This window comes from Falco rusticolus, chromosome 7, assembly GCF_015220075.1.
Source record: "Falco rusticolus isolate bFalRus1 chromosome 7, bFalRus1.pri, whole genome shotgun sequence".
NCBI classification, from domain to species: Eukaryota; Metazoa; Chordata; class Aves; order Falconiformes; family Falconidae; genus Falco; species Falco rusticolus.
Window position 1 is genome coordinate 51,652,953 of NC_051193.1, and position 26,264 is coordinate 51,679,216.

Consider the following 26,264-nt stretch of genomic DNA (forward strand, 5'->3'; position numbering starts at 1 on the left):
TTGTTGTTCTTTCTTACCAAAATACTGACACATGAGGAAGACTCCCCCCCCCCCCCCTTTATACAAATACTTTTTTTTCTATTGTGTGTTTTGATGATTCAGTATTTGCAAGAGCATCATTAATTCATTGAACAGTTATGATATAGGTATGGTGCTGTCCAGTTTTTGGGAGGTCAGATTTCTAGTCACTGAAAGTGACATGGTTATTTTCTGATTGGCTTTCTGAAATCGGTTCTGTGGCTTAGCAGCTAGATGTTCATACCACAAAATTTTTGATGTATTTGTTCCTAATTATCAGCTTATTGAAAGGGCTAGACCAGAAAGAGACTGGAGCCTTCAACTCCTGCTTATTGGTGAAAGGTTCCCTGTTCTGTGAACATAGTACATTAGTTCCTGGGTAGCACTCTGTAACTTACCAGCACCTGAGCACGCATGGGGCTGAGCTCACATGGTTGAAAACTGAGCTCACATGGTCGTGAGCTAATTTTCAAGTCCTTAATGGTGTTTGTTAACAATACTTGATCTTTTGGTTGGTTTGTCTGTTTTTAATGGTAAGAATACATAGACAGTCTTATGATATCCCTCTCATAAGAAAGAATTATTTAACAATTCCTTTATGTGGGTATGAAGGTTACACCCCAACCCCCACCCCCTCCCTGTTTCTGCCTTTATTATTCTTATTCATAAGCTTCACAGGTGTGGACAGAATTGCAATACAACTAAGGAGGCAATAATAAAAGTGCAGGTGTGCTGGATATGATTTCTTAGCCTATATGATAATGTATCATTGAATCACAGCTCCGGTCAGCTGGTCTGTTCAGAAGCTTAATTAGATTTCTTACCCACAGACATCAGAGTAGGTCAATGTGGCATTGTTACTTCCCCATAGAGTTTGAAAATGATGAGAATAAATCCTGTGGTGTTGAGGTAAAGGTTCCTTTGCAGTTTTGTCAGGAAGCCATATGGGGAGGGAAAAGAAGGGGTAAGAGCAGAGGAAGTCCCTAGGAAATGTGCATCATGAAGCAGCTGTCTTTGTATGGAGGAAATCTGTGAAATCCAGGTCCAGAGGATGCAAGAAGGCTCTGACTTTACATATACTCCCTCTTGTCCTATACGTATCTTCTAATTGATTATTTTATTCAGTTCCTGGTGTTTCTGTTGGAAGAATAGTAGGGTCCCTGGTAAATGAATTGGGTCAACATGCAGTGTTCTTTTTTGTAATAGTCCTGACATGTCTTGTTTTCATTTTGTTGTTTTTCAGCTGTATCTTATTGGAGGATCTTTTGGACTCCGTGAATTTGCTCAAATAAGATACGATGTCCACAGACTACATGGCAAGGTAGTTGAAATGGTTTTCTTTACTTTTCATTTAATTTTGTATATGTATTGTCTTCTAAAGGATTGTTAAGACTAGCAGGCTTGCTATTGGGGATTTGCCTTTCACTGCTGGGCCCAGGCTACAGCTGAGGCTCTTAGGCAGTGAGTAGTGCAGGTAACAATAAAGGGATTGACATGATGATGAATCCTTTTACTGTCCGTGAAACAGATCAACATAAATAATAGAAAAAAATAGTTTCTTTTGTTGAAAATAAGTGGCAATTCTGAATCCCAAGAAGTGTAGCACATCTAGAAGGAGTTTATTACAAAGGTATGGTGTCTGATTTAGATGAAGAAAACTGGTATTTTAAAATGCTCTGATTTCAAGCAATACTTGGCATTTAGTATATAATATTAGATGGTTTTCAGGGCTTGTCTTTTTGTTGGCTGAGATAAGCAGATACCTTTAACATTGTGCTGCATCTTGTTTAAGCTCTGCATAAGAAACAGGAGCTAGTCTTTACTCGGTATTTCAGAATGAATTATATGGAAGAAGCCTTTCTTTAAATGAACGGGAAGCTTTCTGAACGAGGGAAATAGCTTGCTCACTAGTGCTACTTACGCCTCCAGGTGTAACAGTAGTTCCAAGTCGTATATGAAATTATTTGAAAGGAGCATAGTCAGTTCCGCAGAATGTAATATTGTCTAACTTTGTGATATGCAGGTCTGCCGTTGCAGTGCAGAGAGGCTTTCTGGTCTCAGTGCTGACTTGCAGGTCACATGAAGTGCTTTTAAAGACTATATGGCACTTTATAGTAAAAAAAAAAAATTGTTTATAACTCTGGACGCTGTGGCTTTCTGTTGCGGTCAAATCTTTGAGATCTGAGCTGCTGAGGGTTTGGAGACTCACTCGTTTTGTCTTAGACTCCTGTTATGGGCCATCTAAATTACTTCAATCATTTCTCATTGTTCCGTGTGTTGCATACGTAGTTGTGGCCTTTTGAAGCAACATGTGGCCCACTCCTGGTCAGTCCCATGGGGACAGGGGAGAATAATCTTAGAAATCTTTTCTCCAGTGCTGTCTTCTGGGTAGCTATTTTCTATGAGTCCTGGGCTTTTAGGACCAGTTGGAGCCTTTTAAGTTTTTCTCCAACCAGATGGGAATCACAACAGGGGCAAGAATTTGCCTGTTGTGTTTCTGTCATTTTTTTGGTCAAATTCATAGGTGGTGAATTACATTTGACCTCCATGATCTGCACTGTGACTGCAGCCCAGGAAAAAAAACAGGTAATAGTTGCACTCATTCAGATCTATGAGGCGCTTTGTCCCAGCATTTATAATCAAGGGGAGCATCATTGAATTAGACAGTAGTACATGAAAGCTCTGAGGGGAAGCTACTACACCCTGGAGTTCTTAAGCTCTGAAGAGCTAAAAGAGGACATCTGGATTCTGCTCTAACTGGTATTACTTAAGGCTGCAGCATCTCTTCTGTGTTCTGTTTTTCTTTTCATTACTACTTTATTTAGGAATAGATGAAATTTAAATAACAATGCAGTATTGGCTGAGAACTAGCAACACCAACTTTGGGCTAGAGTATAGACAGACAAATCAAAGCAATGTGTTCTGTTAATTTCTGGGTTTATGTCCATAGAAACAAGAGTTAAGAACCATTCTAATGCATTCAATAAGACAGCAAAAAAGATTAGAATGTATTTTAACTGATAAAGAGAAACAAACCTAGTTTAAAAGGTACGTGAAACTCAGGAAATGAACACAAATCTAAGTAATTTTAAAAGGCTATTAAAAATCCTGATAGTCATAACATCTGCTTAATTTGTCACTGATTAAAATGTTTTTGTGTTGGAGTAGAATACCCTTTTCTTATACGACACTTCGACTAGCATAAGTCCTTATCAGATCAGGGAGAAGTGCTCCTTTTGGTGGGGTGGGCAGTTATATGCAAATTGCAATAGGCAATAAAATAAATAGGATTATTTTGTTTCAGTTGCTCCTTTCTAAAAATAATAATGTTTAATTAAATAACACTTTTCATACAAGGAGCTCAAAAGACTTTCACAGAATTTAAATGAATTAAGTTTTATAGTCTTACTGTCAAAAGAGGCAGGATTATTATTTCCATTTTATTGCTGAAAAATTGAAGGCTGAAGGAAGTTAAACAACCCATCCAAACGTAGGCTAGGATTTGTAATACCTGAGTGCCTGTCTTTTTTATGTCTTAAGGATGTGCCTTATATGTGCCTATAGTATGCATCCTTTGTAAGCATGACTCTAAACTTGTTTTCTTGCTAATTCAACTGCTAGACAGAATTTAGACAATCCTTTTGTGGTATATCTCTACTACATTTTGAATGCTAAACTATGATCCCTTCCCTTCAAAAGTATTTGTTTTTTTCCCTTTTCAGTCTTACCATTCTCATTGTGCTGAGAGGGAAACCACATTAGCAGGCAAGCTCTCAGCTGACGATCTTTGGAAGGAAGCATTATAGTAGAACTGGTATTTGTGTTTTGGTGACTAAGGGGTTAACTGCCACTTTCTCTTTGTATTCTTGTGGCTTAATGAGCAAAAGGTTCATTAGTCATAATGTCTATGTTATTAATGTCAAACTGGCTTTTGAAGAACATTCCTTGATAAAGGAATTAAAATTTAAGAGAAAATGGTGGTTTGGACTTTTGAAGGTTTGTGGTGATGCATAAGGCAGGGGCTAGGATTAGGGCTGGGAGGGAGACAGAGCCTAGAGCTGGAGCTGGAATGGGGTGGGGAAGGGGCTGCAAAAGGAATTCTGTCTTCTTGGGCATTTGGTCTATGGCTAGGGATCTTGGGCTGAGGGTCAGCCGGTGTGTAGGATGGAGAGTCAGAGCCTAGAGCTGCAGCTGAAGAGGGACTATTAGCATCTCAAAAATGGATATTTTATCCATTTAGTATAGCAACATTGGATAGCAGGGCTTTGTATATGCCCATCTCTAGCAAAAGCAAAAAAACCCCCGTTTTGGGTACACCTTCATTTACTCAAGATACCCAGGTCAGTCATACTGCCTCAGCACACTATATGTTCTGCATTTAAAGTGAACTTACACTGAGACTCTTACTGATGTAAATGCCTATTTACACTAGTCAGGATTCTGAAACTAATCAAGGATTTCTCCATTATCTATTGTTGCCAAAATGTCCATTAATGGAGAAATCATTAGGTTAGGTAACTGTTCTTTTCTGGGAAGAATTTATGCAAATCATTATTGGTTATAGAAAAGCAGGTATGCTTACGGGAAAATTGTGGAATTAATGGAGAAGAAATGAGTATGTTTGTATAGGCATTGTTCCAAACACCTTTATTCTCAAACGCAAAACTAGGGCCTTTCTTTGTCTATCTTCTCACTGTGTATGTAATTGAATAGAGATGCTTATTTAAGGAGGTTTTTTTCTCTGGAAAACGTGACTCCTGTTAAATATACTGAAAATGTTTCATTTCAACTATATAATAATAAATAAGTTAACTGTGTGCCCATTGTTGTCATTCAAGGCGTGGTAGAGACTTGCTGATTCAGGTCTAATTTTGGATATAAGAATCTTGGACATGTGGAATGGCGTGTACTATTGGCTGATAGTTACTGTAGAGGGTTGAAGAGAAGCAACATACTAACTGCCTGGGAAAATCTAGGCTTTCAGCCCATCAGCAGACTGTTTAGACTAATAAAATAGAGTTTTTAAGCTCCAAAACTGCGTTGTTGAAACAGTATTATTGCGAGGCAGGTTCTCAGAGTATGGGGAGGGATAGGACTGAGCATGTTCCTCCAGAGTAACATGCAGCAGAAGCACTTCTAGAAAAGCTAGATGTCTAGGTCATTCTGTCAGGAAACAAAACATCAGTTAGCCTTTGAAGTCTCCAAATTCTTCTGTGAATTATTTATAACAGTGTTACTATACCGACCCCTTTAGTGTTTACAAACTATGTAGATCCTATTCACTTTTCCTTTGTCCTATGCAAAGTGAGTGCACCCCAAAACCAGAACGCTAAAAAATGAGATTAATAACATTTTCTGTCTTACTAATGCAGAAAGTAGAGGCAGTGAAGAGTCAAAATGACAGAAGTTCAGCCTTTTCTCCTATGTGAGTTTCACTCCTTAATCTGCTGTTGGGTTTTAAAATATATATGTATAACCATTGTGTGGCACTTCAGGATTTAAAATGCAATTGAAAATGAAAACACTTGACCTGTTCTTTCAGAACGCCATCCTCTACAAGCATAAAACTGTAAACCCAGAAAGACTATAAAAGGAGTGATGGTGGTGGTGTGAAGCATACTCATTAGTAAGCATGCTAGGTGCATCAAGCTTTCTTTCTGCAGACTGAGAATTTGCCTTTAAAATTTCTGTTAAGGGAATGGCAGTGTTTTGAGGTCCTTGGATAATTTTTTTGACCAATTGACTGGCATGTAATTACCCATGAGACACTGCTTATAGACATCTACAAGGAGTTAGTGTTACCATTGTCAATTCTCATTTATTACGTTTACTTGGTGTCTTGAAGTCCTAACTCATGAAATGATATAACTGTGAGGATCTCAGCTTTCATTTTATAATCCTAGACCTTGGAGTTGGGAAGAAGATCACATACGGTACATAGAAGATTATCCTGAAAGCCTTATTGTCCTTTGAAAAAGAAAATGATGAGGAGTGGAAGAGGCTAATACAAGCACAACACTGACATTTTACTGGTTTATAGCTGTTCTTTTAATTGGGCTTGATAGTGATTTCAGTGTGTTGACTGTCTGGTTGGTTGTACTCAGTTTTACAGTTTTAGAATATTGTTGGTGGGTCCCTCGTGCTGTCCTTTAACATTGTATTCTGAAGCTCACAAATGGCTGTCAGGGGACCCATAGCAGCGTGCAATTTAAATAACTTCCAGTGATCTCATTGGAAATCATACATCCATCTTCTTCAGGTTCTTGCTTCAGTTCCCTCCTCTACCACAGAGCTCCCCTCTGCCTACGAGCAAGTCATTGAATTTTAGTGAGTCTCACTTTCTCAGTCTGTAGAAGGGAGATAATTAATGCTGCTCTATTTTATGTAGGGAACAGGAAAGTTAATTAATTCAAATAGAAAGAATTATTTAAATTCATACGAGTATTTTAAAAAGTATTTCCTCAGGTGAGATCCATTAATTCACATCTTTTGAGTCGGGGTGAAATAGTTTAGGAGGGAACAGGAGCAGAGAGAAGACCAGTTTCCATGAAGCCTTTATATCAGGGGAGAACATAACTGACATTTCCTTAGGAAGGTCCAGGAAATCAGTCCATCGTTTTCTGATTATTATAAGCGGGTAGTTGAGACTTAAGTGGTATCTGCCAGTTATGCTTTTGTGTTGTCTGGTTCACAGACATACTGCAGTTTGTTTAAACCACTGAGCTGAGATGGTGACAACTGCAACAGCACAGTGTTTAAATGAGGTTGCAACATCCACCCAAGAAGGGCAAAAAATCTGCAAGTGACTGGACAAGACTGGAACACCCATATTGCTGTCATTATGTGAACTAGCTCACGTATAACTACAGGAGTTGCACATAGAGGCATGCCCTGAGGTATACAACTAAAATTGTCTGTTGGTTATCGCTTCTATTTTACCTGCCTATAAACTGCACTTGGATAGGATTTCTGTGTTCCAGAAGTTTGTTTTGTTTTGTTGTTTTGTTTTGTTTTTTTTTTTTTCAAAGAAAGAAGCATTACAGAATTAAATGTAATTTGAAAGGTTATTGTAAAGTTAGTATGGTTTCTGAACAATCTGTCGTGTTTCTATATGTCACATAATTTTCTTCCTTAAAATAATGTATTTCATATGAGGTGAAGACTTTGAATCAAAATCACCTAAACTTCTGAGTATGTCTGTAGCATTTAAAATTACACAAGTAATGCTATTTTTGACTTACAGTTGTGGAATATCAGCAGATTGTCCCCATCATTAAACATATTGTGAGCTAGTAGTGTTAGACAGAGTTGCTTTACTGCAAGCTGTCTTATCTTATTTGAGGACCTGCATCTGTGTTAGAAAACGGTATTTGCTCTTTGGCAAAGCTATCAGAGATAACAAGAATTTAACTGAGATAGCAAACAGTATTGCAGCAGGATGTAAAGGTATGGCTTTCACTTTCTTCCCCCAAATTGTTCAATTGACTGAAAATTGCAAGGTGTTCTTGTTGCAGTTCTTAATGGATAAGCATCCATGCTTGAAACTGTATTGTACCTTGGGGTTCCCAAAGACCATAAGTCTGACCAAAACTTGACTTACTTGACTATTTCAAGGCGTAAAACGGATAGGCCGGGTCATTGTGATTGGACTGGACTGGTAAAGCCTGTGCTGGTGTAGTTTGTATTAATGACAACTGATGGATTTAACACTATTGATGCCAGCCCAGGTCATTCCATGCACTAGTTTTCTTCTGTATTCTGCAGGCTTTGTGCTTGATTTTGTTCAAAATGGATTTAGACTCATCCTCTAGATTTCCTGGTGTGCCAACACCCCGTAGCAATGCTAAGGTCAATTTAGATTAACGGTTAATACTTAAAATACTCTTAAGTGGGTTATCTTTATTATTAGAGTTAGGAAGTGAAAATTAAATACTCACTATCTGCTCATCTAAATCTAAATGTATGTTTGTGGTGCTGTGCACTAAGTCAGGGATTCATCTTGTTTGTGTTTCCATTGTCTTAAACGAAATGCCTCGTTTGAGGTAGATATCCAGGCAGCCCATATAGATGGTTTGAGAGAGAAACGCCTCCATAATATGCTTCATTCAATTTTAAAATAGATGCTTGAGAGCTATGTTGTTCTCTTTTGACTGATGGAAAAGTAGAGAGATTGAGCTCAACACTTTATTCATCTCACTGAAATTTTGTAATGATACCATCCTTAGTGTAAGAATATATTTATTGTTAATTTGACCAATAAATGGTAAGTGAAATAAACCTCTGCCTAACTTCAGTTACAGACAAGTTAGGGTTTTAGACACATATCTTAAAGTGAGATTTATTTTCTTTAGAAATGCCCGTCTCTATATTCAGCTGACTGTAGGAGGAGCCTAAACAGAAACTTCATGCTTCAAGTCAAAAGTTTAGTTGGATAAAATTAGGTGAGATGAAGCCTGCCCTAAATATTCTTTCCCTGGAGCTTCATTGGCAAACTAACAGTTGGCTTGAAGGTAGAGAAAGTCTTGTTTAATCTGTTGTTTATGTCTGTTCTGTGATTCTGGAGAGTTTCCTCCATGATTTCATAGGAGGTTGTATTTAAAACATTGTGTTTGATTTGAGTGTGAATGAAATCAGAGTGTCTTTAATTGATGTCTGGTGGCATTTTCTGGATAGGAAAGGTATCCTTTCTAAACTTGTCAGCAAGGGAACATGGAATCATTTTAGTGTCTGTCACTGAACTTGGAAGAATAATTAAGTCTTCTCATCTAGCATTTTAGCATTTATTTATAAATGCATCTTCATGCATTTAATTGGTTTCAGTAAGCTAATTACTCAAGCACAGTGTGGCAAGGGATTGATGTTGGTGATTATTGTTTGCGTCCTTTTTTTCCTTAAGCAGGTCAGGTTGGCTTCAGTCTCAAGTCTAATGAAGACAAACTTCAGCTAATTTCCTTAAGTAGGTTTAGTGGATTTTCAAAGACTAAATTCATTAATGAACTTGGCCATAGGTCCTCCAAAAATTAAGAAAATAATACACTGAAATGTTGTCTGGTGCTTTAGAGAATGTGAGAGGCATACATTTATGATTGCTTATAGGAGGAAAAAAGAAGATCTTTGTCAATCATTTATCTTTATGTAATGAAGCACATTTTACTAAATTAAAGCAGACCTTGCTTTCAAGCACAGCCTGCTTAGTGGAGGGTTTTAGAATTAGATGGAATTGAGGCAGCCTGGCTTCTGATTGATGGCTAAGCAGGTGCCCTTATAGTGTCTTTTTTTTTCTGTTGGCAGGGGGAATTTGGCACTTGTTACATCTTTTGACCACGGTTCAGAATCATTCAAGGCAGTAATTTCAGTCCTGCAATGTGGCACAGAAATGAAAGGGTAGCAGAGCTTTTCATACTCTGTATTGTGGTAGCACCAGATGTTCAGACATCAGTTTTCTTTCTTGTCTTGGATCAGTCCAGAGGGATTGTATGGAAATGAGCTCTTTGTCCATGATATTCTTGAAGATTTTTGAGGTTCAGCTGCTAGTGTTAGATTCATGATTTTGCACTGGTGTCAGTCTTTGTCTCTAAACACATTGTCTCTAAACAGCTGATTACTGAATTTGTTATGATACCAGCCAGAGGTGTATGTTTTAATTTTTCAGGCATCCTTTCAGTTTAGTATATTAACCACCTTTTTGTCTGTAAAAGGCAGAGATGGAGTCAGTCAGAGATTCAGTAAGACTTTGTTGCCCCATTCTGAGGCTGACACTGTGTATATGCTTTTAAATGGTTTCTATTGATTGGATACACCTAGACCCACTGCTTATTGTCACCACAAACAGCTTAAAGCAGTGTAGGACAACCTGGAGATAAGATTTTGCCCATACCTGCCCTTTCCTACCATCTTGTATGAGGTTGAAAAAAATGAGACCAAGGCCATCTAGACTATTCTGATGAAACCAAGAGACCTGTCAAGACCAGAAGACTTCTATTAATAACCTGAAACAGGTATGGGCTCTCAGAATTACAATATGGTTGTTGAAAATTGAGACAGTCGCATTAAATCTGGATGTGATGATGATAGTAACAACAATACAGAGATTTTGATAATATGTGTGTTCACTGATTTAAAAATTAGTGCAGCTTTGATTTTTCACTTTGAAATATCTGGAGTTTTAGTGAATCTTTAGTTTCAATCTTATAATGTGCCAGCACTATTTTTTGGCAATGAATATTCAAATATATTGTTAATGATACTGAGTTTGGCCAGAGACCCTAAATAATAATATTGAGTATTTGCATGGTAAAGTGTTTCACTGAATCCTTGTCAAGCTTTTTAAGTAAGTTTTTTTAAATTAAGAAAAGCCTTACCTATCAGTTTCCATGTATGCAGTGGTTACTATTACTGTAGAAATTGCAGGGAGCTTCTGCCATGCATGCTAAGATGTCATGCTATATCCTGTGTGTAAGGATACATTAATATGCCAATTTTGATTAAATTATGTTTATCTGAATGGCAGAAAGGTCTTGTGCCTTTTATAAAGATTGGGAAAATGTGCTTAAAATTTCAGGGGCTTAATATCTGTCCAGATGTAGAGGTTTGATTCTTGAAACTTCCATTTTGTGGCTGCCTGGATGTATATTGCTTTTGGACTGAAGGTCCTTCACATACCTAAATTCTGCTTTTGGCCAGGCGCTCTAGTACTGTATTATTCATGGTGCTGCAAAGCTTGGCGTCTGCTAGATACGTAGCAAATCTTTCAGGCTCTATTAAATAGGTGTTCCTCAGTCTGTGCTAGCTGAAGATGTGCGTGCTGTTACGTGAGTTGTTGAGTACAACTTGTGAGGCTTCACACAAAGCGGCTGTAAAAGTAGGGATGCCTCCTGTGACCTGCTGGTTCAGCCAGAGGGCAGGTACCCAGGATGTGGATGAGAGTTTCAAGGCACATCTCCTTTCTCTGGGAAACATGCAGTAACTGTAAATTTGTAGATTGCCTGGAACTGCAGGCATTATCAGCTTTCCTTTTTAAAACTCATCTCTGCATGGAATAGTTAAGAACGAGGAAGAAAATGTGATTGTGACTTAGTATTTAGATTATATATGTGAAGTAGGGGAAACCTGGGTTTTAATTTCTATGACATTTAGAATTTCTGTGTTTTTATCAAATGAGTATTTGATACTAAACGTCTTGAAGCTGGGCCCCCTTTGTCAGGGCAATGCTCTTTCTTTGAAATGAGGGATTTGTTCTTTTAATTTAAAACAAGCAGACAAACAGAACCTGGTCAGCCTCACCCTGAGATGGATAATGACTATGAATCCTAACTGGAGTGAGGTATCTTCTTAAATCTTAGGAAAACTTGTCTAGTACTTATAAACTCTTCTGCAGCCTTTCATCTTACCTGTCTGTAGTTACTGCTGCTCTAATTGCTACCCAGTACGTATCCCTTTCTTAAGCATCTGAATCATCTCTTAGTTTTGGGGTTTTTTTCTTTTTTTTATTTTTTTTTATTCCAGAAATCTAGTTCAGGCTGTAGATTTTGCTATGCAACCAAGTGCTAGGTCCCTGTAAATTTAGTTATGAATCTTCACATGTGTATACCAACAAATATGTGCACATTGCTGTTTACCTATCTTGAGCTAGTAAATACCTTGGTGACCCTACGCATGCTTCTGACTTTCTCATATGTGTATGCAAGTTGTGGATGCACTTAGAAGATTGCCTTAGAGTATTTTTGTCCATGAAATTCAGAAGAGAATTTGGATCCTATCTGGCATGTCTTTCTTGGAAGTACTCAGTAAAGGAAGCATGCTAGGTACATTCTGCACACAAGGCAACTCTTTTTTCAGATGTACAAAAGTTCTGGTGGATATATATTGTCCAGGATTTCCATGGATCAAGCAGCTATATTAGAGGTACCACCTGACTATGCTGCCCAGCATCTGGAAATTCCAGGCAAATGGCCAAATTTGTCTTTTTTTGCTAGGACAGAATTTCTGTGTGGAAAAACAGGGCTGTGTCTGGAGGAACCTGGACATCTGGCAGCTTTACCTCAGATTATTGAGCTTCTCAGTGATGAAACGCAAAATAGAGTACAAGTATTAAGAGTTTCTTGTTTTAAACAGAAGACATTTTTCTATTTCATAATTCTGTTGTCAAGATTAGATTCAGATGAAGAGAAGGTTATTAACTGAAGAAACTCATTCTGATGCCATTGCAAGTGGAACTAATTTCAGTACGTAAAATGTTGATAGCTTTCAGATTTTTACATTTTATATACTACTGAGAATTCTGTTCAGTTGCTTTAAATCCTGTCACATTGCCACAATTAATTACTGGTATTTTTGCCTTGCAATTGAAGTGATTACAAGTGTGTAATTTAGCTTCAGGCAGCTTTTAGCCAAAACATAATTTAATATCCAGCTGTTTTTCCCCTCATCTCCCTCAAGCACCAGAAAACATCTAGCTTTCCAGACTCATCTTGGGAAGCCAATAGCCATGGTGTCAGCAGATTGAAGCTCAAACAGAAGTACTGGAGTCCCAGTCCCCTAGATCAGGATTTTCTGTACTGCTAGACTTGTAGATCACTGCAGTTTTTACCAAGAAAGTGTTGAAAACCCTCTGCCATGGATTGTTTCCATTTTAAGTGTGATCTCTGTCTAAATGGACCTTCCCTTTCTTCCCCTTTGTGTTTTGAGGCTAGGAAGGCTGAAGTCAATTGGTTCTGTTGCAAACTACAGCTATGCATCAGTCTGAAAAAGTAGAGCCCAAACTGCTAATGAGAGGGGAAAATGCATAATCTGTCTGTCTTCAAATATCTGCCACCCCAGAAAGCATTTATAGGTTTGCTTGTGATTCAATAGGTGATACATTTTCCCCAGAGTCAGCACTGAACTTCCTGTATCTTCTGTCAGGCGCTGCTTAACTACCTTTTTTTGATGAGGCATAGAAGTGAGACTTTGCCCTCAGAACCTTAATGAGTGTTGAAATTAACATTGTAGCTGGTGCAACATCATGTCTTGCCTCCCTGGAGCACAGGTCAAGGAGGGTAAGAAGATGCCTGAGGTTGTACGTTCTCCCTGCACAAGTAGATGGGCAGCTGTGGGGTCAAGAAATTCATAAGCTTTCCCTGACAGTCCCTCCAATTCTGCACCCTCAAAGACTGCGTGTGCTTTTCATAAAGCCTACCAAGCATAAGCTGTGGGATGATTCAGAACAGGAGACTAATTTAGGTATTCCCAGAGGAACCTCTGGGAACGTTCATTGGTGACAGAGAGAATGTAGGAATACAAGCTTTCAGGGTACTGCATGGAGAAGAGACATGACTTGTCTTATTAATATCTAAAATCTATGAATTAAAATCTTTTGCATTCATAATTCCCACTGAATTTAGTAGAATTGATAATGTTGGATGTGTAGGCCTTGTATCTGGCATAATAGGAAAACAGTAACTCTGCTACTCATGTTTTAAATTTGATTACATCAGGCCTTATCGTTATAACTTTCTCTAATGTACCCATCAGAATGTCTGAGCCTTTGACAGGTAAATTTGTTATTTATTAAAAATAGGGGCAAAACATCTTTCCAAAGAAGATAGTACATGATATACAAATGTGTTGCAAATTCTAGTAATCTAAACTAAAGGTAATTTGGAAGATGAATAGCTTTCTGTAAGTGCAAAGAATTAGAATAGGCTTTTGCTTACTGTAAAACTTCACTAGATGTCAGTGTGGAAAATATTTTTACTTAAATGCTATGTGACCTGTAGAATGAGAAGTGTTAATTCCTTTAACACATGCAGATTTAGGATGACAGTTATTAGAATTTTGTAATTTGGGGGTTTCTCAATACATAATTTATTTGTAGAAAGGCAGTTTCAGAACAATGAAGGCAATTTTTGTAAGATCACACTCAATTCTGAAAATTGTTTCTGTTCAAATATACATAAAGTCAAAATTTGAGTACTTACAGAAGATTTTGAGATTTGTATTGTAAATCAGAATGACATTTTAAAACATAAATGAAATCAATTTTTAGGGTTAAAACAGCAGACTTTTTGTTTTATATTGTTGATTATTTTGAGTCAGCAAAAATTTTAATGTTTATTTTCTTGCTGGTTGTTTGTGAAAACAGGACTTGTTTGTGAGGGTAGCAAGTATATTTTCACATGGCTCAGGACAGATCTTAGTCACAAATTTACACATTTAGAAAAGAAAAAAATGCATATATATTTATAGGTGTTGATTAAGGAAAGCATTCCTAATCTGTAAGTGTGCTTGTGCATTCTTTTAACTGTATTAGGTGTTTATGTGACATTTGAAGAATCAGACTCTCTCCGTTCCTACACGAGAAGGTTGGTTGGTTGGGTTTTTTGGATGAGGTGTTTTTTTGTTGTTTTATTGAAGCTTTAAGGTTTGGTCTCCTATGAGATAGACTTTTCCCTTGAAATGGATTCCTTTGTGTTTCTGAACTGATACACCAAGTGAAAGATAGCAGTTTAAATATTGTATGGTGCCTTTGGTTTTGCTATACTGTTAAAGCAAGCTGCTACCAAGACTAGTTTACCAGAAGGAACCTAATTGGACAGTCAGTGAACACCTGAACACAGGTATTTCTGCTAAGTACAGAACTCCTCGTTAGGCACCCTCTCCAACCCTACCTATTCTGTCTGCTAATACAGCAATGGAAAATTAAGGTGAGAGGAACACAGACTGCTTGCACGCGGGCTTCAACTGCAAATTCATGATTTCTCTCTTGAAGTTACTTGCTTTTAACAGAAACTTAAGTAACCTTTCTGTTTTTCAGAATTAGCACAAAGAGGTTGATTCTGTCCAGAGTTAGGATATGGCTAAGGGAGCAATAAGGAAAAGCTTAAACTATATTTGCACTGGTTTTCCAGCTTTAACTTGCATAGTAGGTACATAGCCATTAAAAAGGAATCTTTTTAAAATATGATAAAAAATGTTGATTCTGTAGGAGTTGCATCAAAAAATATTTTGTCTTTATTATTTCTGGCTATCAAGTATCTTCCATTTAGAGGCAAAAAGGTGGGGTTTTTTTCCTAAATACTGGCATCACAGCCTCACATTGTGTGAGTCCTTACATACACATTAGGTGTGCTTTCAGTAATATGTCTATTAGTCTCAGAAAGTTGGAGTAGATGGAACCAATTAACCCTGTAATCTGGGTCAAATAAATCTTTAGTAAATATTCAAGATATTTTATTGAAGTTCCTTTTGTATTTGTGCACCTTTTAGTCAAAGTAAAAGCTTTTGCTTTTGCCAATAAAGATTACATGATTCTGAATGAAGGAGTTTTTTAAATTAAGGAAATATTTTTCATATTAGTACCGGACTTCCCTTTGGCATACATTGGTTTAATGCTGTACTAATAGTGACTACATAACATGGTGATGGGTTAACTGAAATCTACAGAAAATGCATTTGAAAATGTAAATGTCAAATATATATATTAACAGCAGACCCATTATCAGGAATTTTGAGAGGTTTGTTAACTTACACGTGAGCTCTTTCCAATGTTTTAAGGTGTGATGAAACTGATATTTAAGAACTTAAAATATTTTAGTAAATTTCATTAATTTTTCTTAAACTATACCCACCTGTTAAGGAGAATAAAAGGCATTTGTAAAGTATGGCTTTATATAACATTTCCTTTTTCTGAACTGATACCTTAAGGGTGTTTAGTTTGTCTTGTACTTCAGGAAGTTTAAGTGGCTGTAGCAGGACAGGTATAGCATACTAAAGAGACTTTACAAAGGCACCTTGAGAAATTGTCTTTTAATGTTTCTAAAATAGGCGACTTCCTCCTCTTGCTGTTTTCTCTGTCAATGTTTTGTGATGACTGTCTTGGCAAGTACTGCAACTCTTGTTCCAAGGCTAAGAATCTTACTTTTGTGACCAGTGATCCACATTTTGGCTCACGGGAAAGAATGTGCTATAGCCTTACTTTTCACTCTCTTCTGTGATGATAAATAAATGCACTATATCCTCTGATAGTAAATTGGTCTGAACCACTCTTGCCTCTCTTGCGTTATTTATACCATGGATCTTCAGCATGTTCTATCTGTTTTACCTGGAGAGCTTACACTTTTTTTTTTTCTTGTTTGGAAGAAAGTAAAAAGGAAATTTGGGAAAAACTGCACAGAATACTTAGCAAGTTCCTCCTTTTGTACTGTTGGGTTGCAAGGGAAACCAAGACGTAGCAAAGCTCAGAAATGTCAGCTTTGAGATCTTTGTTGGAGAGCTTTACCATCCTGACTGTAAGGTGAGAGCTATGGTTGGATCTATACTTCGAACTGGTTCATCTTTATGTATGCAGCAAAATTTGCTTTTCCTTGGGGGACCTTTCAAAACCACCAAGGATCTTGCTGTTAGTTCTGGCCTTATGGGTTCTTTCCTCTATTGGAATATTTTATTTTATACTAGAAGCAACAGTTCTTGCACTGAATTTTCCTGTGAAATGAAATTTATGCTAGTGTACTCAGAGCCAAGGTTTAAAGCACTAATTTATGTTTTATAGATCAAATAAATAAATATGAACCTGCAGATCCAGCTGGATGCAAAAGCATCCAATTCATTGAGTAAATGCCTGAGTACTACTCAGAACTGAAAGCTATGATGATCTTATATATGAGAAATCTAGATGTGCTTAAGTGCTTGCTGAATGGGATAGTTTGGTCATCATGTTAGCCTTTAACTTAATTGCATTTCCCATGGCATTATCATGTAAAAATGTACAGTCCAGAGTTTGGGATTTTAGGTGGTTTTTTGATCCATCTGGAAGCAAGTAGAAGCTTTGGATTTCAAGATATCACTGGTGCACCATGTACTGTAAGTCTGAGAACTGCTGCTGTAATAAGATTTTATATTGCTCCTTTGGAAATTTCTGCATTGATTTCTGTCAGAGGATGGATGAATTTTTTTTTTTTTTTTTTAACTTAGTATTCTATGCACATCTTAGGCAAGAGTCAAAGGACACAAAGCCAGGTTTTGCATCTAGTCTCAGATGTCTCCCCAGTGTTCAGAAGTATTCCTATCCACATGTATGCAGTACAGAATCATAGAATGGTTTGGGTTGGAAGGAACCTTGGAACTCATCTAGTTCCAGCCCCTCTGCCATGGGCAGGGACACTTTTCACTAGACCAGGTTGCCCAAAACCACATCCAGCCTGGCCTTGAACACTTCCAGGGATGGGGCACCCACAGCTTCTCTGGGCAGCCTGTTCCAGTGTCTCACCACACTTGCAGTGAAGAAAGTAGCCTTACCTAAGTGTTTTTTCATGTATTAAATATTATTTATAATGTAGTTAAAGGATGTTGTGAATGAAGTTGCATGAATTGATATGTTTTGCCTTGCCTTTCTCTGTTACCAAAGACTGTATGCCAAAGAGTTTGGCATAATTACAAGCTTTGTTGTACTTTACAACCTTTACAAGCTTTGTTCTGTTAATTCCTTAAGTAGAATGGCAGTCAGCTTGGCTGTAGTTTACACTGCACTTCCTGAGTCCTGGGATTTATCCTCTCTTGTCCGCAGCTTATCACTGTGCTCATAAACCACAATTTGGAATATTTATGACACAGGCTTTTGTAACAATTTATGGGAGTCTTCTCAAGAAGATTAAAATGGACTGATCCACGCAAGATCGCTGATTTTCCATTTAGAGGAGTTAGGGATATGATAAATGTTTTCAAAAAAGATACTCTATTGGGAGAGCCAGAACTGGGGGTTCTGGTTTACTCTAAATTTAAAAAATGGGTGGGGTGAACAAAATGACAGATTTCATATAAACAGTCATTTTGTGGACTCTGTGTTGTGGATACTGTAGGAGAATTGTCCTATCTATTTATGCTGGTATGAGCAGATGAAAAACAAAAAAAAAAACAACCAAAAAAAAGAAAAGCTTAATTCAAGTTCATGACATTCAAGCCATTGTCCTTCCTCATTTCCGAAGTAAAAGCTGAAATCATTCTCAGTGGGAGGATAGGGCTGGAAAGGATACTCATGTTTTAGTAAAAATAACTACCTAGTTTCAGAGTAGAAACACCTTCTGCCACCTTCTGGAAATGCTTGCTAGAGGGAAAGTTTTGTTAGACTTTGGCATACAAATATTTGGCCAGTATGTGCCAGTCTCTGGACACAAGTATACAACTTACTGCACTGACTTATGTGAGAGGAGACTGTTAAAAGCACAGCTCTCTTCTCATGACATGGTTATCTCCTGACAGTTTCCTTGTGTAGTAATTGAACCCTTAGTTTGAAAAGATGTAATATATTTTACACTTGGTTTGCACTAAAACCCATGGCCACAAATAGTAAGTGGACGAATAAATAATAGTGGTTATAGCTGAGAGACGGCTTGTGTGGGCTATTTGAATTGCAGATCTGGGCATACATATGTTGTGGACTGCTGAGATGCTACCCTGAGAATCTGAAGAGGAATCAACTTGCTCCTGTCTGAATGCTGAACAGGAGTGACACTGTTAATCTGCTTTGTATTCCTGTGTTTCATAGAACCATACAACAGTTCAGGTTGGAAGGAACGTTTAAAGGTCATTAGTCCAATCCCCCTGCAACAGCCAGGGACATTTTCAACTAGACCAGGTTGCTCAGAGCCCCATCCAACCTGACCTTGAATGTTTCCAGGGATGGCGCATCCACAACTTCTTTAGGCAACTTGTTCCAGTGTTTCACCACCTTCATTGTAAAACATTCCTTTTATCTAGTCTAAATCTACCTTCTTTTAGTTTAAAACCATTACCTCTTGTCTTATCACAGCAGGCCCTACTGAGAAGTTTGTCTCCATTTTCCTTACAAGCTGCCTTTAAGTATTGAAAGTTTGTGGTCAAGTCTCCCTGGAGCCTTCTCTTCTCCAGGCTTGACAACCACAACTCTCTCAGCCTTTCCTCACAAGAGAGCTGTTGCATTCCTCTGACCATCAAAAGGGGATGGTGATGGTGTTCTTTGGGTTCCTTTGTAGAAGTACTATCCTTTGCATATCCTGGAGGTAGTGACATTCACAAATTTCACAGTCGCTCTCTGTCTGTATTATTTGCTTCTGAACTGAAATGAACTGTGGTCACTGAGGATCAATGCAAAATTGTTAGCTAGAGATTTTTTTTTAGTAGCAGCACAGTTAGGTTTATAACTGTACCAGAAATATTTGTGTCACAAGGAAAAATTTCCCTTTACTGATGCGGGTATAGAGAGGCCAACAATCTATCACAGTGCACTGCAGGAATTGCTGGTTTGGTAGGGGCTGCGAGCACCAGGTATTCCCGTTTGCTTCTGAAGTGATGGATGCCCCTTGTCTGCATCCCGAGGTGCACCTTTTTTCCCACCTAGAAATTCTTTCCGGGTGCTAATTGAAAAAACGAAATGTCAGCCTTCCGATGAGAGCGGCAGCCACATTTTAAAAGGTTTTTAGGTACTTGGAGCCTCAAGTAGCTGGCTACTAAGATTTATAAGAATATTTTTGTGCTTAACTCCTATTACTTTTAGCCATCTTAAGAATTTTTTTTTTTTTTAAGTCTGTATCTTTGGGAACCTTTTGAAGTTAAATAAGGGTATATCTGCAGGAACAGTGGAATGTGAAATGTGACAAAATTCTAATTTGAAAACTTCGTTCTCAAACCTTTTTTTGAGATTTGCCTATGTACCTGCCTTTGCACTTCCGATTGCTGTTAATATGAAATAAGCCTACATAGTGCAAAATACTCTGAGAATGTTTCATTTTTGCTGCAAGTGCCACACAGGGGAAAAAAACCACCAACCCAACACCTCGCACCCAGAAAAAAAATAGTAAACCCTTGAAAAATATTATTTACAGTATTGGTTTCAAAGCCTTGCAAATGGCATCTCATGAAAACTGTCTGGATATTCGCATCAAGTGTTTCAGTAGTTTTGGAGTAAGAATTTAATGTGGAGTTATGCTGAAATTGTAAGTTCACTCATCTTTAAATTCCGTCTTTAGAGACTAAGCTTGACTTTAAATGGATCTTAAAGGAGCGTCTGAGAATTTACCTGAGAAGGAATCCTCTAGTGTAATGAGATACTGTTTTCTGTTTCTTCCTGTCTCCTAAATAATGGTACAGAGGACACTGCCAGGCTGTTGCAGCATTTGGGCTTTGTCTGCTGCCTCCATCATACTTACTAAGAGAGATTTGTATTCATAATTTAGCTGATTATTCATTTCCAGTACATAGCTGAATACTTTTAGCTCATTTGGCTGTATTTGTGTTGGCATAGCAGTCATCATGGAAGCAAAATGTATGTGTTTGTATTTGGATCTCGTGGCAGATATGTAATACAAAGGAGCTACCACTTCAGCACGGGCATTTTCCTGTCTCTGCCCCATTTTAAGTGTTCCTTGGTTATGATCTGTGATCATGGCTCCTATTGATGTTTATCTGCCTTTTCAGAATGAAAATAGCACTGTTCTGTTTTCCTTTCCTTGTTCTTGTGATATTGCAAAGATAGCGCAGCATCGTATCAACGCTGTGGAAACAGAACTTTATAATACTCTTTTTTTCTAAACTGCCATATTGGTTCTGAAAACAATTTGTAACCTGCCTGTGTCCATTTGGCAACTGAAAAGCAGGAGTTTGTAATCAAGGCTTTAGAATGTGCAGATGACTTGATTTCTGTGCAGTCAAGTATGCTTAAATTATTTTATGTGGGCAAGTATGTAGGGAGCAAAAAAGATAAGAGGGAATATATACTTCCCCCCTCCCCCCCCCCCCTTTTTTTTTTTTTGTGGAACTTCAGGCAAAATAATGTGTTTTGCAGAGTGGACCTAAGTCTTTCACGTGCCTGTATGTTAAATATTAAGAGCTTACTAAGATGTGTTAAACCCTCGAAACAGGGTTTAACTACTCTTTCTTGGTAAGTTAATTTGCAGACTGAAATTCCTGCTTCTAAAGAAGAAGCAATTTCCCTTTCTTTCTTATTTACAGGATAACTTTTTCCTGAGAAATTTCAACTAGCCTCCTTCATTTCTGCATTTTTGTCAATATCAAAGCTACAGCATCAAACAGTTATGAGTACAGGGATTCTGTGTCTCTGTGTTGGCTAGTTTTCTCCCTTTGTGCAGGCAGGGAGGAATGAAGATATGAGGAAATGTGCGGGCAGAAGGCCCTGGAAGAGGGGAGAAGCAGCAGTAACTTCACTGCCTGTTTCCCTTTACCTTATACAAATGTGGTCATGCAAATACCACACATTAAATAAACACACTAAAAAATGCAGAAATAAAACTTGATAATGGACTATTGAGCTGTCTTTTTAAGGTAAATTCTAGCTGTGGTTAATTAAGTAAAAATGCTGCTCCAGCCGTGTTATCTTGGGTGCCTTATTATTAAATGCAGGGAAAACATAGGAGGAAATAAAACTCTTGATTCTTTACTTGCTGGAACATTTATTTCCCCTTGTCCATATGTGTATTGCGAGAACACCAAGCGTAACAAATACTGTTTGCATTTAGTTCTGGATACAGCGAGGTCCACGATCACTCTTATCTCTGTGAAAACAAGCTCCAAAGCCTGTCTGGCTGCCCAAAGAGTTTGCATTTCTGCACATGTGATGGATGGGTTCATTGTTCTAATGAAGCATGGCTGTTGGTGGAGGTCTTGGTCACATAAGAGAGGTAATCCATCTTTAATGAGGGGCAGTTCTATGGAAGCCTTGAATTCCAAGGCAGAGAGATGTAGCATTTCATTTTTTAATTTGATGTAGAGGGCCAGTGCAGACGGTGCCTTGTTTTACAAGGGTTTGGTTTTTTTTTTATTACAGAGAAGGTGGGAGCTGTATCCTATACAAATTTTAACCATTTTAGATGTTTTGGCTTAGTTTCCAAGTGTAATGAGTCTGGAGATTGCAAATGCCTGTATTTCTATGGCCAGATCTCTGATCAGATACGGAAATCAAACCTCTGGCCATGCACAGATGGTATTAGACTTGCCTGTCTGAGCATCCTTAGGAACTGAGGCTGCATACTAACTAGCAGGCAGTATCTGTAATCAAGAGGAACATTATGGCCTGGGGACATTCTTCAAGCAATTCCCATCAATACAGATAGTAGGTGTGTATTTTAAGTACCTCTGAGGATCAGGAGCTTGCATTGGGGCAGAATCTGAAGGTGGATCTTTTCATCAACCAGGCATGCTCTATGTCTTCCCTCATTTTTCTGTTCTAGACTGTTCATAGACATTTGAGCTTGGTTGTGATGAGGATAAGTGAGCCTTTTTCATTCAGGTCAAGAAGAAGCAAATTAAGAATTAACAACTTTTCTTCACTGAACTAGTGATAATTGGACTAGTGTACCAGGGATGTGGAGTTAAACACATCACCAGTCTCCTTAAAAATCTGGTTTCTTTAACACTTGTATTTAAGGTCTGAAATGAGAATGTTTCCTCGTGGTAGATTTATTTAATATTTTGATTAGCCTAAAGGCTATGTCTGAATACTGCTTACGTGGCTGTCTGTTTGAGGAGAAATAAAATGCTTTCTCTTAAGCATGAAGAATGCTAATTATCTTTTTCTCCTTTGCTTCTACTCTTAGGCCTGTGGGAGACAGATGTTAACTTAGCAAAGAGGAGGGATAATGTAACTTTTTCTGGGCTCAGAAGTTAAAACATGGAACACATTGCTGTGGTTCACTGACACGTCTGTTCTTAGATTTGTACTTTGAACAAACTTCTCTGAAAGGTGGCAGGAATCACTGGCATTGTCGGTACAGAATCAAATTTAGGAAAGAGTTGTGTGTTCACCAGCAAATTGGAAGTTTGACTCATGCTTAAGACTTTGGAAAACATATTGTATACCCATTCACTGAACACATTCAGGAGTGAAATATGTAATGTGATCACAGTTTTCTCTTTCTTGGTTGGTCTTGTTTCATTTGTTTAAGGCTTCATTTAGTTCAACAGTTTCAAACTGAACGGTTACAGATACAGGTATCTAAGGTAATGCAAGTGCAGGGCTAGTTACAAATGTACTTCCTTTTTTATTCTAAAAGTTTGGCTATTGACTGTCTCTTTTCTGCCCAATTCTTGTACTGTGTTCATCATCCTGGTATCTGAACAAACAGCACATAAACTTATTTAGAGGAGAGGAAAATTTATATGTACCAATATTTAGTCTATTTGAGGTTAAGATTTCTTAAAAAAGAATAAATTCTTAAAAGTAAACATTTTTCCTGTATATTTTTTTGTCTTGCAGGTTGATCCAACTTTGAAAGAAAAATTAAAACAGAACACTGTGACACTGGAATCTGAATATGAGGTAAAATAAATTCGTTGCTTGGGGCTCATAACCTTGGCTACCCTTGATTACCCTGGCCGCTGGTGGGTTGTATCTGTCCCTAACTAAAATTAGATCAGCCATCTGCCTTTGACTCACTGATGTCCAATAAAAACAAGGTTTTATGTAAAGAAAGGTTTTGAACATGCAGTGCTTCTTTCTGAACACAGCTTTACTTTGATGTCCAGGTGCCAAGTACAGTGGTACAAATAAGTTCTGCTGTTTCTGTGGTTAACCTAGTCTATAAATATAGAGCTGATGTTGGCCTTAGACAGAATATGTATACATATGTCTGCACCTCTATTGCATGAGGTTTTATGACCTTTAGACCAAATTACAGAACAGTGTGCTTGATGTGCTTTCTGTTATTTCTTACTTCTGCAACTTGAGTGTACCTTTTAAACAACTGCCATTCCTTTTCACTATTTCAGAAAATTTTATAGAGAAATATTTCACTCTTTCCTCAACAATCCATTTTCTTCAAACATTACTGAGCTCCAAAATGGCTGGTTTAGCCAGTTCAATATCCAGAGTTTCATAAATCTTCAGGCCTGTAAAAACCCATGTTAGGAAAACTGGACAAAGCTTCCCTGTATCCAGAAACAAAGAATAAAGCTATTTAAGATAATTTTTAATGTTTTAAAATTAAATTTGGATTTAAAATTTAAAATTTGGATCAAATGTCTAGCTAACACTTTATCTATCTTTGTGGTCTTTATGTTTAACACAGGTTTTCTTTTTGTTCCCGTATCACATTTCTGTCACAAGGCTTTGAAGAGCTTGATTGCACCTATAGCTCTCATACTTAGGTATCCAAATGGCAGTACATGGTCTTGCTAATAAAACCTTTCTATTATATTACTCTTTGGTGATTTGTCTGAAAAAAGGCCCCAACAACCTACCTTTTGTATTTTCATATGCCTAATTTCTCACATCTGCCTACCTGCCAAGTTTGATAGTCTTTTGCAATTACTGCAGACAGTTTTGGGCTGTCCTCCTTCTACAAAGGACTGTGGTTTGTGCTGTTGGGAATAAAAAGATTTGATCCCAGAGTACGTATGGAAGGCCTCAGTGGAAACTCAAAACGTATGAATCCATTAAGTTCTGATTGTCTCTGGGATTATTGTGTCTCACTTTCCGTAGAATATACTGTAAGGCTGTTCTGATTTATGTGAAAGAACCACAAGCAGTAAAATGACCCACATCTCTCTGCTTAACTCACTAACCTCAAAATCAACTGATCTGTATTCAGATATGCCTTGCTTTCACTCCAGAAAATAAGTAAATAGTTGAAGGATAATATTTAGATGGCCATAATTGCATTAGCTTTATGGATAAATCAATGGTAATAAAATACAACTGGCATAAGAACATATTACAAGCCTACTTGGATAATGAGGTTCCTTCCTGATGGACAGAAATGACAGAAGCAATCTTATTTTTTTTTTCTTAAGCTAAACTGCAGAGAGTTCCCAGGCCAAAATTATTCCAAAGTGGTGGGTTTTGTGTGTTTGGGTGTTACAGATGGCAGACCACTCCAACAAAACAAATGGATTTGCATTTCCACATAATTAAAATAATTCAGATTATTGTTTTGAACTCTAATCTCAATGTGTTCTTTGCTATGGGCACCAACTTGCAAGCATTAGGCATATTAATTTCTTGCTTCAGTGAAACTTGTGGAACTACCAGCAGTCATGCAGGTACTGTACAGGCTCCACACTGAGTTTGTGACAATTTTAGTCAGTGTTACCTCTGTATTCTGGTGAACAAAATCTAAGCAATCTCTGAGTTACAGCTGACTTTTAGGAGAGAAGTTTTCTGTGGACCCCATGTGTTCCAGGCTAGGAGGTTTGAGGTGGGGTTCCCCCCCCCCCCCCTTTTTTTTTTTCCACTTGTCTAAAATACAGCTCTTAAGACCATCTTCTCATTCTATATATAGGTCACATTGGAGGATTACACTGGTGGCTGTTACTAAATATGGTATCATAAGAGATCAAGGGCAGTTAAAAAAAGGTTGCTGTTTTGATATGTAAAGCCTTATTTTACAATGTTATTAGCATTATATCTGCAGCTGTTACTGAGGATACCAAGCCAGCTCTTTTGAAGCATGGTTGCCTGATGCATGCAAATGTCCATTGGCCCTCCCTAAGACTTTTAAAAATACCTTATTGTCATTACTGAAGTGTACATAGAATACATACTGAATTCTTCTAGAATGTCATCGTTTCTGCTATACACTATGCTATAGCTATAAACATAAACCTTTTATAGGCATGTTCCAAAACAAAAAGGCATTTCTGAGATATCAGGTATGTTAAGTCTGCATTTTGTCCCCATTGTTGTGGTGGTGATGAAAAAAGTTGTAATCACAGATATAATCTATTTGCTGTGAGGAAATTAACATAAAGACATTTTTTTGTCTTCTGATCTACTAAGTTATATCTTCTCAAACTATGCAAAATTTACTTGAGTTCATATAGGAGTATGACAGGCCAGGATACTATTTTGAGGAAGAAAGAACTCACATGTGTAATTTATACTGCATTTCTTATATCTCAAATCTGTTAATAATGCCATTTATCTTGTGCCTTGGGACATGCCAGAGGAGCAAGCTACCTTTGCATGCATTTTCTCTTTTGCATTCCTCTCACACACTTAGGTGTCCTCATATGGCCAATTAGTCCTTGCTGCTCCCCTTTGCCTAATAAATCATGGCTCTGTCCACTAGTGACACTGGTACTAATGTGAATGTAGTTCTTCTGCTGAACTGGGCCTTGTAGAGCACACTGTAAAAAATGTCAAGTGTTTGACCTGTGCCAAAAGCCTAGAGTATTTTATGAGAAAGCACAAAAATATTGTTTGAAAGAGGGGAATAAAATAATGGATTGATGAGTGAAAGACATTCTCGTGGATGTTTAACAATCACAGTACATTCCTTTTC

General features: G+C 37.7%; 1 protein-coding gene across 2 annotated transcripts in view; it reads left to right on the forward strand.

Moving 5' to 3' along the window:
- LOC119151268 (cytochrome c oxidase assembly protein COX16 homolog, mitochondrial) overlaps positions 1–26,264 on the forward strand; it is a 49,638-nt gene that overhangs the window by 11,785 nt on the left and 11,589 nt on the right. For both annotated transcript variants that reach the window (XM_037395022.1, XM_037395021.1), the window contains exons 2-3: positions 1,262–1,339; positions 23,240–23,302. In XM_037395022.1, coding sequence (XP_037250919.1) covers positions 1,262–1,339; positions 23,240–23,302 — 141 coding nt within the window. The remainder of the gene's footprint in view (positions 1–1,261; positions 1,340–23,239; positions 23,303–26,264) is intronic.